The sequence below is a fragment of the Micromys minutus genome (genome assembly GCF_963924665.1).
Source record: "Micromys minutus genome assembly, chromosome: 1".
Classification (NCBI taxonomy): Eukaryota; Metazoa; Chordata; class Mammalia; order Rodentia; family Muridae; genus Micromys; species Micromys minutus.
In genome coordinates this window covers 170,529,768-170,542,256 of record NC_137969.1, presented here as the reverse complement: position 1 = coordinate 170,542,256, position 12,489 = coordinate 170,529,768, and the positions used below count along the sequence as shown (strand labels likewise).

At 46.8% G+C, this 12,489-nt stretch overlaps 1 protein-coding gene across 2 annotated transcripts in view; it reads right to left on the bottom strand.

Annotated features, from left to right (window-relative positions):
- Positions 1 to 12,489, bottom strand: part of ASAP2 (ArfGAP with SH3 domain, ankyrin repeat and PH domain 2) — a 156,162-nt gene that overhangs the window by 76,805 nt on the left and 66,868 nt on the right. For both annotated transcript variants that reach the window (XM_080938356.1, XM_080938357.1), the window contains exon 3: positions 1,908 to 2,053. In XM_080938356.1, coding sequence (XP_080794482.1) covers positions 1,908 to 2,053 — 146 coding nt within the window. The remainder of the gene's footprint in view (positions 1 to 1,907; positions 2,054 to 12,489) is intronic.

Sequence of the window (12,489 nt, the reverse complement as noted above, 5' to 3'; positions counted from 1 at the left end):
GAGTACTGGGATTAAAGGCACGAGCCACCACCGACCAGCTGCCCTCAGATTTTTAATTTTGTACTCTCCTACACTAATGGTCTCCCACACCCCCAACTCCTCCAATAACCAGATACGCCCACCTTCCCCATACACGTGCAGATCTCCTCAGGTTTCTCTGGGCTTACACTAAACACACAGCTGCGATAATGCTCTCCTCTGTCCTCTGGATCACTCTCTTTGCCCTTGCTCTTTTCCAGACTTCTTTGGTCTCTTGTTCTCCAGGATGCTCATTGGTACTCACAAACAAATCATTAAGAAGCTGATGACCACTCTGCACCGAGGGGCTCGGAGTTCAGGGAGCACAGTGACTTTTCCCTAGGGAGCCCTACCACGTCAACATCTAGAGAGAGCTTTACTCTGGGTCATGCAAAGACCCCCCCACCCCTTTTGAACCACCCACTATGCATGAATGTCTGCCCCAATCCTGGAAGAAGTAGGTTCCGTGAAGCAGCATGCAGCCTGCCACTTTTTGGGACAGGGACAAAGAATAACCAGACTTTATCAGAATGCCAAGGGGTTTCAAATTCATTCAAGTTAAAACAAGCAAACAAACAAACACTAAGGATAATGATAGCCTTTTGTCTGTAAGGAAATATTTTCAAAAGAAGATGGGGAGAGAGAGGAACAGCCTTAAATGGTCCTGCTCTCTGCCCTTCCTGTAATAAACTAATAGGCGACATTCCGTGCTCCCCACCCACTGACACAGCCCCACAGAGCAACAACCAGCTCCAAGATGCGCAGTTTCTTCACTTGTCATGAGCTGGGAGGAGAAATGAAAACACTTCGCTGCCTGTGACCTCCATAGAGAACATGACTGAGTCCTGACCTGGCCTTCTGCAGCCTTCAGGAGAAGCTTGGGGAGAAAAACAGGAAGGAAATGCTAGGGAGATCTCCAGGGCCCGTTCCACTTGGGGAAACAACCACCCACCAGGGCAGGATCACAAACAGTCCGGCTTCTTCAGAGTCTCATTCCCATAGCAGGGGAAGGCATGGAACGGCCAAGTGCAAGAAATGTCTGATCTACACAACCCCTACCTCACCCCCATTCACATCCCACCTGCAACCTGTGCTGCCAAGCATTCCACTGTCTCTACCCACTCACAAAGCTTGTCTTTCGGTCCTGAAGACCTTTAAATATCCATGTGACATCTGTGTATAAGTTTTTTTTTTTTTTTTTTGAGTATCGGTTAACTTGCTTCATGAGTCTGAAGTATATTCATTAGACATTGTCAATCTGGATGCCTGCTATAGTGTGGTGGTTTGAATGAGAATGGCTCCCATAAACTCAGATTTGAATGCTTGGTCTCAGTTGGTAGAACTGTTTGGGAAGGATTAGGAGGCATGTCCTTGCTGGAGGAGGTGTGTTGCTGGGAGTAAGCTTTGAAGTTTCAAAAGCATATATCATTCCCAATTAGTGCTTTCTCTCTGTCATGACAGTTGTGAGCTGTAATCCTCTGTGACTGTAAGCCAGTCCAGAATGAACTCTTTCTTCTATGAGTTGCTTTGACCACGGAGTCTCTTCACAGCAACAGAAAAATGCTAAGCATCATTACAACACTAGTCTACAGTTTTAAAACTACTAGAAACTAAAGCCAGGGGCCCTTGAGAAGATGAATGAGTTCACCCATTCTATCCTGCACCTGAGAATTTAAAATGCCAGGTTAAATTTAAGTTGTATTAGGGGGAAAATTATAACTGTAAATTTTGTTCCAAATTTACCCAATGTGAATATATATAAAGTGTAATTATTTTAGACTCCACCGGAGCCAGAGAACAAGTCATTCTGACCAGCTGATAGGCTGTTTTCTCAGCAGCAGCATGGAAGGCATTGCACATAGCATGTCTGAACACCAGTGGGCACTAACCATGTTTTTGAAGAGTGCCGTCAACTCCTTGGTGAACACAGAGAACTTCAGAAATGCGCTTCCTAAGTCTGGGTCATCTCTGCATACACAGTTGCCACCGAACTTCTCCAGAGCCTGGGTGTACTGTTCCTCGTTCTCCACGTGTGCTGCAAGAGCAAGCGGAGGGGCTGTTAATGTACCTACCAAGCATCAAGTCCTGGACCACTAGGTCCTTCTCTGTCTCAAATAAGACTAAACACATTGCCCAGAATTAAACATGGAGAACATCCTCAGAATAAACACTGAGTAAAAGTCAGGTTGCAGGAGCAGAAATACAGTTATTATTCCAGAATGAAACCATTGTGCCCAAGGAAGCAGCTAGTGATGCAAAAAATGTCCTAAGAAGTTCCCTAGCCGCACAACAGAGACTCTCAGAGATATCCTATTACCCCAGGGTCTCCTCCTCAACCCAACTACCACACTAGCCACTGGTCTAAGAGAGGGTCCCAGCTCCCTCTTAGAAATGTAGCAGCAGATGCCAACTCTTCTTCTACTAAAGCGCAGGACATCCAGTCAGAGATCCATGCCACTGTCACCTCTTCACACAGAGACTATGGTGCTCTCTGAAGCCTTGGCTGAGCAACAAGAGCCAGCTTGGTTCTCATGGGCTCTGCTCTGGATCACCTCTGCCCAGACCCTCCCACCCTAGCTCCTACTCACTCAATCCGCTTACCCGTTCTCCCCAGAACTCTATAAAGACTTGTCCTAATCTTTAGGTGCCTGGGTTTCCACCTCCCTTCTCCTTCCACTGACATGCCACACTGAAACCATCATGTTAGCCTGTTCTCATCCATTGGAAGTACGTAGGTGAGGGACCAAGCTGTACTTGTCCACATCATGAACAGAAGGCCACAGAAAGAACAAACTCTGTTGCTCGTCTTACCATCAGACTCACGACAACACACTAAAGAGGAGAAAACCTAGGGTCCCTAAGCTCAGTGGCTCCACTGGTCCAGAACGTCAAGATTATACACAGAAGAAAATGTGGCTTGGTTGGTGGAGTGCTTGCCTAGCATGCCCCAAATCCTGGGTCAGATCCCCGGCACCACACAAACCAGGCACTGTGGCACATGCCTGTAATCGCATTACTTAGGTATGGGCAAGACAATCAGTTCAAGGTCATCCTTGGTTATATAGCAAGTCTGGACTACATGAGAACATATCCAAACAAATAAAAAGTATAAAAAAAGTCATACACAGGTGTTTACCAACTAGCGAGGGTAAGGAGCATAGTAATTCAGTAAGTTAACATGATGGGATCAAATTCCCTCTCTGCTAGGACAGGCATTCCAAGTGAAACCAGCCAGTCTCTAACAGAACTGCCACTCCCATGGGTCTTGCTTCCTAGACTTTTGTCTCAATTAGAAACTAAACACAACCAGTTTCCAGGCCAGGCAAGGCAAGTGCACTGCACAATTTGTGTAGACATCGCCAGGCAGAAATGGTCCACACACTCTGGCTTCTCTTCAGGGAATGATCCTGAAGGCGTCTCTGCAGTCGCCTTTCTCAGAAACACAGAGCCATTGCTCATTAGCGCCAAGGCCTGGTAACAAAGGGACTGAGCCCTTTTGAGGGCAGTCCCAAACCCTGAGCCAATCCTATGATCTATGAATGGCCTGCTCACCCGCTGCCAGGAGGCACCATGTCCTTGACCTCGATTGGCACCTGGTATTTGTGGGGCCGCTAATGTGGACTTAGCAAACACTGGAGAAAGTGAAATTTCAATGCCTCAGTCTTTTTATTTTGAGAAGCATATCCCAGGGCTGGGGATGTCCTCAGTGGCATTGCTTATTTAGCCTGGACAAAGCCCTGAGGGTCATTTCTCAGCACTGGTGGGGGCGGGCGGCGTCCAGAGAGGCTCAGGAATTCTAGATGAAAACACACACACACACACACACACACACACACACACACACACACACACACATTAGTATCACAAGAGAAGCCCTCAGGAGATCTGGGCTTCATTTCTGTGGCTGCCAGGGGGCATTTGTGTGACCGGTAGGTAAGGGTAACCTTCACTAAACTGACTCTATCAGTTTTGTGAATGACAGAGGCTTGCTGGCCTCTGGTGTCAGAATATAGTAAGAGTCAATGTAGGGTAAGGACACTACAAACAGCAGTAGAAGCGACATCAGATGTCTATATGGAGTCCCGGGCAAGCCAGAGTGGTACAGCTGGGCTTCAGCCATGAATGTGTGACTCTCCAGCCTGCTCCTCCCTTCTCTGGCATACTGGTGTTTCACATCTAAAAATAGCCTACCTCGGTCCAGCAAGACAGCTCAGCGGGGTAAGTACCTCCTATGCAAACCAGACAGATGGGGTTCAATTCCCAGATCCCACATAAAGGTGGAAAGATAAAATGGATCCACAAAGTCATGTTCTGATATATATGTGTGTGCTGTAGCGTGCATGTGCTCACATATAATCATAAATCCCATTTTAAAAATCAAAACTAGTGTACCTTGCTAAAACGGAAAGCACTCAATTTTTAGATTCTTAAATTCCATTTCAGTTAGATCAATAATGCCCATTTCCATGTATAAGTCTAGCACATGTGGTGAACTATAAAGAATAGGCCTTCTGCACCAAATACTATTAAAAAAACAAACAATTATTTCCAAGTTAAAACATAGGCAAGGTCCAGTGAGGTTTTAGCCCAGAGCTGATGGCTACAGCACATAGCTGGTACTGGCCGTGTGTGTGTGTGTGTGTGTGTGTGTGTGTGTGTGTGTGTGTGTGTGTGTGTGTGTGTGTGTAAGAAAACTTCCTGGTTATGGCGATGTGCAGTGTGTGCAGTGTGTGTGTATGCAGTGTGTGTCTGTGTAAGGGAACTTCCTTCAAAGCTCAAATGAGTAGAAGCATCTCACTCCAGCCTGTATGCTCTACATTTCTATGTCTTCCTGGGATGCCCAGGGTTCCCACTGTGAGAACAGCCAACCTACTTGCCTATAAGCACGGTAACTGATAGCTCCGGATCATCCCCGAGTTGGAAATTTTCCTACCAAGATCTGAGAGCAATCTGAGAGCCTTTATCATTCTTTTGCCAAAAAAACAAACCTTAAAATAGGAGTCTAAAATAAATAGCCTGGGAATAAAGTTTCTGGAAAGATCTCAAAATGAATCTCTCAGCTTTTATTTACAGAACTGAAAGCTGTTTTACGGGACACTCGCTCTCTCACCTCCCCTGCTTCAAATGCATCTTCTGCTCTAATCTGGGGGATCCCAGGCCAAGACTGTCTCCTCTGGGAGACTCGGGGAGTAGGAACCTGCAGGACCCACTCCAGGATGAGACCCCATTCCTTTGGAGTTTTCTCTGCATATGTTCCCGTCTCCCACACTTCAGCACACAAAATCCAATCTATTCAAGAGATGAATGAACTAGGGTACCCCCACCCAAGAACTTATCCTTTAAGCAGCAGCAGCAGACATGAAGGTTAGAGTCCAAGGGTTAGGTTCCATCTTGCGCTTTTTGGCTTACCTGATTTTGTCATTTTAAATATGTGTATCATGGAGCAGACCCAAAAGAATGTGATTTAAGGGAAAAAATTATTGTATCTAAAATGGCAAAAGGCAGCGCCCCACCCGCCCCGCTCTCGCTCTCTCTCTCTCTCTCTCTCCCTCCCTCGATTTATTTTATATACGTGAGTACACAGTTGCTCTCTTCAGACACACCAGAAGAGGGCACTAGGTTCCATTACAGATGGTTGCTGGGAATTGAACTCAGGACCTCTGGAAGAACAGCCAGTGAGTGCTCTTAACCACTGAGCCATCTCTCCAGCCCTCCTTGCTCCTCTTTAATGAGACACATACACATAAAGCTAGTGAGTCAAAGTGGCACACTACACTAAGGGTGCAAGCCACCAGCACAGAGCAACAAAAGATGGGCAAGGTGGGGGGAGAACACAGGGACACAGTCTTAACTTCCTCCATCTTCAATTCAGATGTGTCATTCATTACTTTCAGCCCGGCAAGAGCACGGCAGTGCATTAGACTGAGACCAAGGACAAGTATGTTCACAGGAGCAGGTATACATGCCTAGGGAAAGAGATATCAATGTCCTCACTGATCACTGCTCCATACCAGGCACCAAGGAAACATTTGGACAAACGTTCCAAGGGTGGATATGACCCACCGAGGGGAAACAAGAAGACGTAAAGCTCTGTGAGCCCCAGAGAGTCTTGTGCATTCGATGGCTGTCAACATCTCTTTCAAAGTTCCTGCCTGCATCCAGCTCTCAACTCTGAAACCAAATCCGGCCAGTATATACATCTTGTCCATCCATATCCATTGCCCTGTCCTGTTCTAACGGTACTGAGAGAAGACCTGCCCTGGCCCTCTCTTCACAGACAGCAACCCAGGCATGGGGAAGACAGCAACTGCATCAAGGCGTCCTGACTCTCGGCTCAGTGTTCTTCCTCTACAGCAGGAACTGCTGGTACATTTGCTTTACTCACAACCCTCCCTTCTGCTCTAGGCTAAAACAAAAGTCACACCCTTCCAGTCAAGCCGACAGCTCAAAATGCCATCATCGATGAGGAAGAGAGCCAGGCGGGCAGTTCCTGCACCAGCCTGGCACAAACTTCTGCATCACCCCAGGGCTGCTGCAAACCCCTGCTCCAACAAGATCATAGCCACCTGGATTCTGGCCGAGAAGCATCCACCGAGGTGGCACATTTGAGCTACTGGACAGCTAGTGAAGGGAACAAGTTAAGGAGACATTCATTCCCCTTGAGAGCAGCACTGTGAGACTCCCCCAGATGAAATGATGGACATTCAAACGTTCACATAAAGATACTCCAAAGGTGATCATAGCCCTTCAGATTTAACCTGAAGCACACAATTTCTAAAGGAATAAGGTAAACTCTGGGATGATCTCACCACTTCACAGGGTCATTTCCTGTCCCAGGAGAAAGCTGGTTTTAGAATTCATTTCTAGGGTCAGGCCCAGATGAAAAACTGAAAGTAACCTTCCAGCGGACAACTTAGTGGTCTGTAATAAAGTCTTTAAAATGCTCATGCCATCTGAGAACTCCACTTCCAGGAATCTATCCAAAGCAACAGTTCTTAACCTGTGGGTCTTGATCATCGGAAAAACACATATTTCCGATGGTCTTAAGAACGGAGATACCACTCAGTAGTAAAATTACATTTGTGAAACAGCAATGAGATGGCTGGGGTTTCCTAAGACCATCAGAAATGTGTGTTTTCCGAGGTTCTGAACTGCTGGTGTGAAGAGAAGCCAAGGCTAGCAGAGCTTTGTATGCAAGATGATTAGCAGACTGGAAGTAGGAAATGCACACAGTGCCAACAAGTTGGCTTTTAAAGATTTATTTTAACTGTGTGATTGTGTGTGTGTGTGTGTGTGTGTGTGTGTGTGTGTGTGTGTGTTCACATGGAGGCAAGAAGAGGGCAGGTATTTGCAGCTGGCCTAGTTGTGGATACTAGAAACCAACTCAAGTCCTTTGCAAGAACAGTATGCACTCTTAACCGCTGTGGTCATTTCTCTAACACTAAAGTCAGCTTGTTAAGTCATCTCATGGAATGGAGGACAGGAGGCCCAACTTGAAAAAGGCAGAATATAAAATTAGACATTCAGTCCTGATTTAATAAAATATAAGATACAGAACAGAGGCTGAAGGAAAATGTATCAGAATGCATAATGGTTAAAAATAACAAGCACTCAACAAACCATTGTCTTTGCAAACCAGGCAGCAGACCCCACACTTTCTGGAATATTCCTTTACGCTATCTTATAGCTGAGGAAATAAACCAACCACAGTGACAGTCCACCAAGCTCCTTCTGTTCCTGCATACCAGGAAAGCTGGTTGCGCTCACACTGAATTTCCTAAACCAAACTTAGGCCTCCTCATAGTAAGAAAACAGCACAAAGAAGCCACCATGGGCTGCAAGAGCTCCACCATTTTAGCCCTCCATGCCTGTGTGACTGTAGTTGCTGCTGGAGAGATGGCTTAGTGGTTAAGAGCACAGGGTATTCGTCCAGAGGATCTGGGTTCCTGCCCAAGCATCAAGCATCCATGCTGGAGGCTCACAAAGGTCCATTGACTCCAATTTTGGGCAATCTGTTGCCCTCTTCTGGTTTTAGTGGGCATTGTACACACATGGCGCGCAGACATACATTCAGGCAAACGCCCATAAACATAAAATAATTTTTAAAAATCACTAGTCTTTTCAGTGGCATATGCCTTTAATCCACACTCAGGAGGCAGAGGCAGGAGGATCTCTGTGAGTTCAAGGCCAGCCTAGTCTACATAGTGAGTTCCAAATCAGCCAGGGCTACTGAAAGAAACCCTGTCTCAAAAAACAAACAAACAAACAAACAAAAAGAAAGAGGGAGGGAGGAATGCATGAAGAGAGGGAGGGAAGAAGGGAGGAAGGAAGGGAATGAGGAAGGGAGGAAGGGAGGGAGAGAAGGAGGAAGAAAAAGAATAAAATCACTGTAGTCTGTTATTCTTGAGAGAGAGAGAGAGAGAGAGAGAGAGAGAGAGAGAGAGAGAGAGAGAGAGAGAGTACGAGCAAGCAGGTAGCGTATCATCTCTGGCAAGGCTGGCTTCAGGGGGACACTCCTTCCCAACCCTGTGCTTTCTCTAACACCTATAGTTCTTTCCACTTCAAGACTCCCATGAATGGCACTGGTCCCAACAGACTCCACCCTGGTATGTCACATACCAAGTCAGGCTGTGGTCAACACAGGTCAAGGCATAATCTAAATACCCTCTGATCCTGCCTTTAGTGGTCCTGTACTATCAGGGACAGCTCAGAGGCAGTGTGAATCATTCAACACAACCCACAACGACTTTTCCCAAACGTGCGCTGCTCGCCATGCACTGGAAGCCAAGCGGGGGATGCAGTGCCGATAAAGATGCTTGTCCTTCATGTTGCTAGTTTCTTTACTCTGGGTACTGAAAACATCAGCTCTCTTGTGTATTTTCATTCTGTATTCCCTAAGCACTTATCATCTAAGAGAACAAAATCCAGTCATGTGGGCAGCCTATGATGCTAATGAATTCCTATAACAGGCCTTGGCCTCAAGGAGCAAGCCTCTGTCAGACAGAAAGGCTCTCAGAAAGTCATGGGCTTAGGACACGCACACCCTCGGCAGAGGCAGCAGCTGATGGAGGGGCCCCTGGGACCAGATAATGAAGTGCTTCCCCTAAGTGATAGAAAAAACTGGAAGGTAATTTAAAGGATCATAAAATCTGTATTAAGAAGATGGATGAGGGGTCAGAATGTGTGTGTGTGTGTGTGTGTGTGTGTGTGTGTGTGTGTGTAGGGTCTAGAGAGATGGCTCAGTGTGTTAAGAGTTAAGCCCAGCACCTGTAAAAAGCCAGGCATAGCCATGTAAGCAATGCAGCCCCACAACTGGGAGGAAGAGGCAGGTAGATCCAAGACCCTAAAAACTTGCTGGCTGGACAACCTAGCCAAAAAGGGCAAGCCTCAGGTTTAGTGAGAGACCTTGTCTCTAGGCAATAAAGGAAGACACCTGATACCATGCTGGCCTCCACACGCACACTGATGACACACACAACACACAACACAGACACACACACAGACACACACACAGATACACACACACACACACACACACACACACACACACACACACACACACACACACACGGTGTATACCTATAACTCCAGCACTGAAAGGCTTCTAACAGAGGATCACTGTGGGTAGGAGGGCCAACCTGAGCAACATAGTGAATACCAGGCAAACCTGGGCTATGAAATGAGACCCACATATCAATTTAAAAATGGAAGGCTGAGGAGGAGAAATGGGAGGTGAGGTAGACTTAGATACAACACAATGAGTTGAGCTTGAAGCAGCCAGTACAAACGTGTTAAGACAGCCCGCCGTGACAGCGAACGTACGGGGCACACATAGCACTAGGAAGGAGGAAAATCTCCGGCACTGGTAGGGCCTCTCCCTGGTTAGAGCTGCCTGTGTCTCACTCTGCTCTAAGCCCAGGTAAGGGTGCGGTAGACAACTCTCTCCAGGATTTAATTCCCAGGTGCCCCTCAAAAGGAAGTAACTCCAGGCAATTAGAAACACATCCAATGTTACATCCAATTGCATTCTTTGCCAGAGGAAGCCCTCACGTTGGCCAAATGATGCGATCAGCCACAGCGCACACAGCATAGCGCACGTAACATGTGTTCTCTAACCAAGCTGCTTTTGGCCTTTTCCTTTTGATTTTATTTCATCACCCTGGGCATACAGACTTGGTAAGATGCCCTCCCATTCCACCCTGAGTCCTTGAGCCAAGGATCCAGGATGACTTCTAGGGTTTGATGAGGGACAGTAACAGTCATCTTGGGATAGCTCTGAGGAAACAGGTCCGGATTCTGCCAGGTGATCCTGCATTACATTAAGTCCAGTGGTGCTCGACTTATTAAGACAGTGTCCACCTGGGAGGCTGACAGTTCGCCAACCATTCTTCATCTTCTAGCTCTCAGAGGCACCAAGAAGGTTCACAAGATTATTCCTCACACTCTACATCGATGGTTCTCAACCTTTCGAAGGATGTGACCCCTTGATAAGAGTTCCTCATGCTGTGGTGACCCCCAACCATAGAATTATTTTTGCTGCTACCCCTATGAAAGGGTTGTTCGACTTCCCAGGGGGCTTGGGACCCTCAGATTAAGAACTGCTGCGTTATCCGGGGATGCACAGATGAGTCTCAATGTCCCACCAGTCAGAACAATACCCACCAGTCTGACTCAGGCCAGTGCTTACAGGCTGGGTGTTCCCGTGATTAACATGCCAATCACTGCTGACAAGATTCCCTCTGGAAGCCGCCAGATTGCATTCCAGTCATTGTACTTAAGCACCAGAGAGTGAGCTGGCAGCCAGAGCCTAGACCTGGAACACTGTCAGACTTCAACCCCTGTCATCACCTTTCTCCAACCTGCTGCTAGAACCTTCCAAGGAGTAGCTCACAGTCACCTTCTCCATCCAGCTTGAGTAAAACCTTCTCTTGGAAAACCATCTTAGACAAGAACAAGCCACTGGGTGGGGGTGGCACCCGCACACCTTTAATCCAGCACTCAGGAGGCATAGGCAGGTGGATATCTGAGTTTAGAGCTAGTCTCATCTACATAGCAAGTTCCAGGACAACACAGAGAAGCCCTGTCTCACAGGTTTCCTCTCCCCTCTAAAACAGCAAGTCCCACGTCACCCTGCATTCTTGTACGATGAGCATCCTCCACTCTAAGGCTCCAAGGATTTTATAACTCAACAAGACAATGACCTTCACACTCCCCTGAGGTCATCTGAGAGTCACCTCTAGCACAAATGGCATGTACAGCTCCACAATAAACTGGCAGCCAGCCAAAACAACCTGCAGATTGCTCAGCAGGACCGCAGGGCTCAGGAGGAGCTGCCTGTAGGATGTTTTCCTCTGCTGTGCATCCTCACCATGCCACATGCCTGCCAAAGGTCAGCACCTAACTCACAGCATTGCTGTAGGGATGGCATTTATGTAAGCGGACTGCCTGGCCTACAGCAAACACTCAAACGTCCTACTTTTGCCATTATGACTCTTCAACAATCAGGCTTATGAAGTTCTTGATGGTATATATGCCGTTTCATGATGTTACGATGCACTATTTCTTTTTAATAACAGAAATGTGTGCACAGATTCTGTAGCCCGAATTTCATAAGTGTTCTCCTTCCTGATGTACAGTCCCATCATCACAAGCGGCCGATCCTGGTTTTGTCACAGGAGATCCTGTTGATTTTTCGGCATGAGAAGCAAGGCAACAAAACAGCGACTGTATTTGTCCAAGAATATCCTTCCACGTAGAGATTTTGATTTTAGTGTGTAGGACACTAGTAATGCGTCCCGCCTAGGCATTTCTGAAAACTTTGCGTGCCCATTTTTAATGCCTCAACCATGGAGTGGAATCCCAGCTTTCCAGTATCCCTGCCCAACTCTGAGAACAGCTATGATTTATTTTTCCATGTACGAGTTAGAAAACCATGCCCACATGTGGTGTCTTCTTAATATGCACTAAAACTTCAATCCCTAAGCTAATATGGGCTTCTCATTAATAAAAATAGGGCCATCGAGGTGTCTCAGAAGGCTGAAATGCCTGTTATAAGCCAAGTAGTGGAAAAAAGAAAACTCCCACAAGTTGTCCTCTAACCTCCTGCTCATGTGGGCAAAAGTATGCACACATATGTGCATGTATGTGTGCACTCTCTCTCTCTCTTTCACACACACACACACACACACACACACACACACACACACACACACACACACCTGGTGAAGAGGCTGTGAAGACTCATTTTTTTTTTCCCAGTAGATATAAGACAGTAGAAGTTGCAGCTAAAATTAGCATTTCTTCTTCTGTGTCTTGGTTTGGGGATGTGACAGTTTCCCCCGGGGCCTCCAGATTCCAAGTGAGAGGGGCTGTAGCTCTCCCTAAGAACACTCTATCCACTGAAATATGTCTAGAAATGGAAACAAAAGTCTCACGTTGCTTCCTCCTTATTGGAGACGAATTTCCAACCCG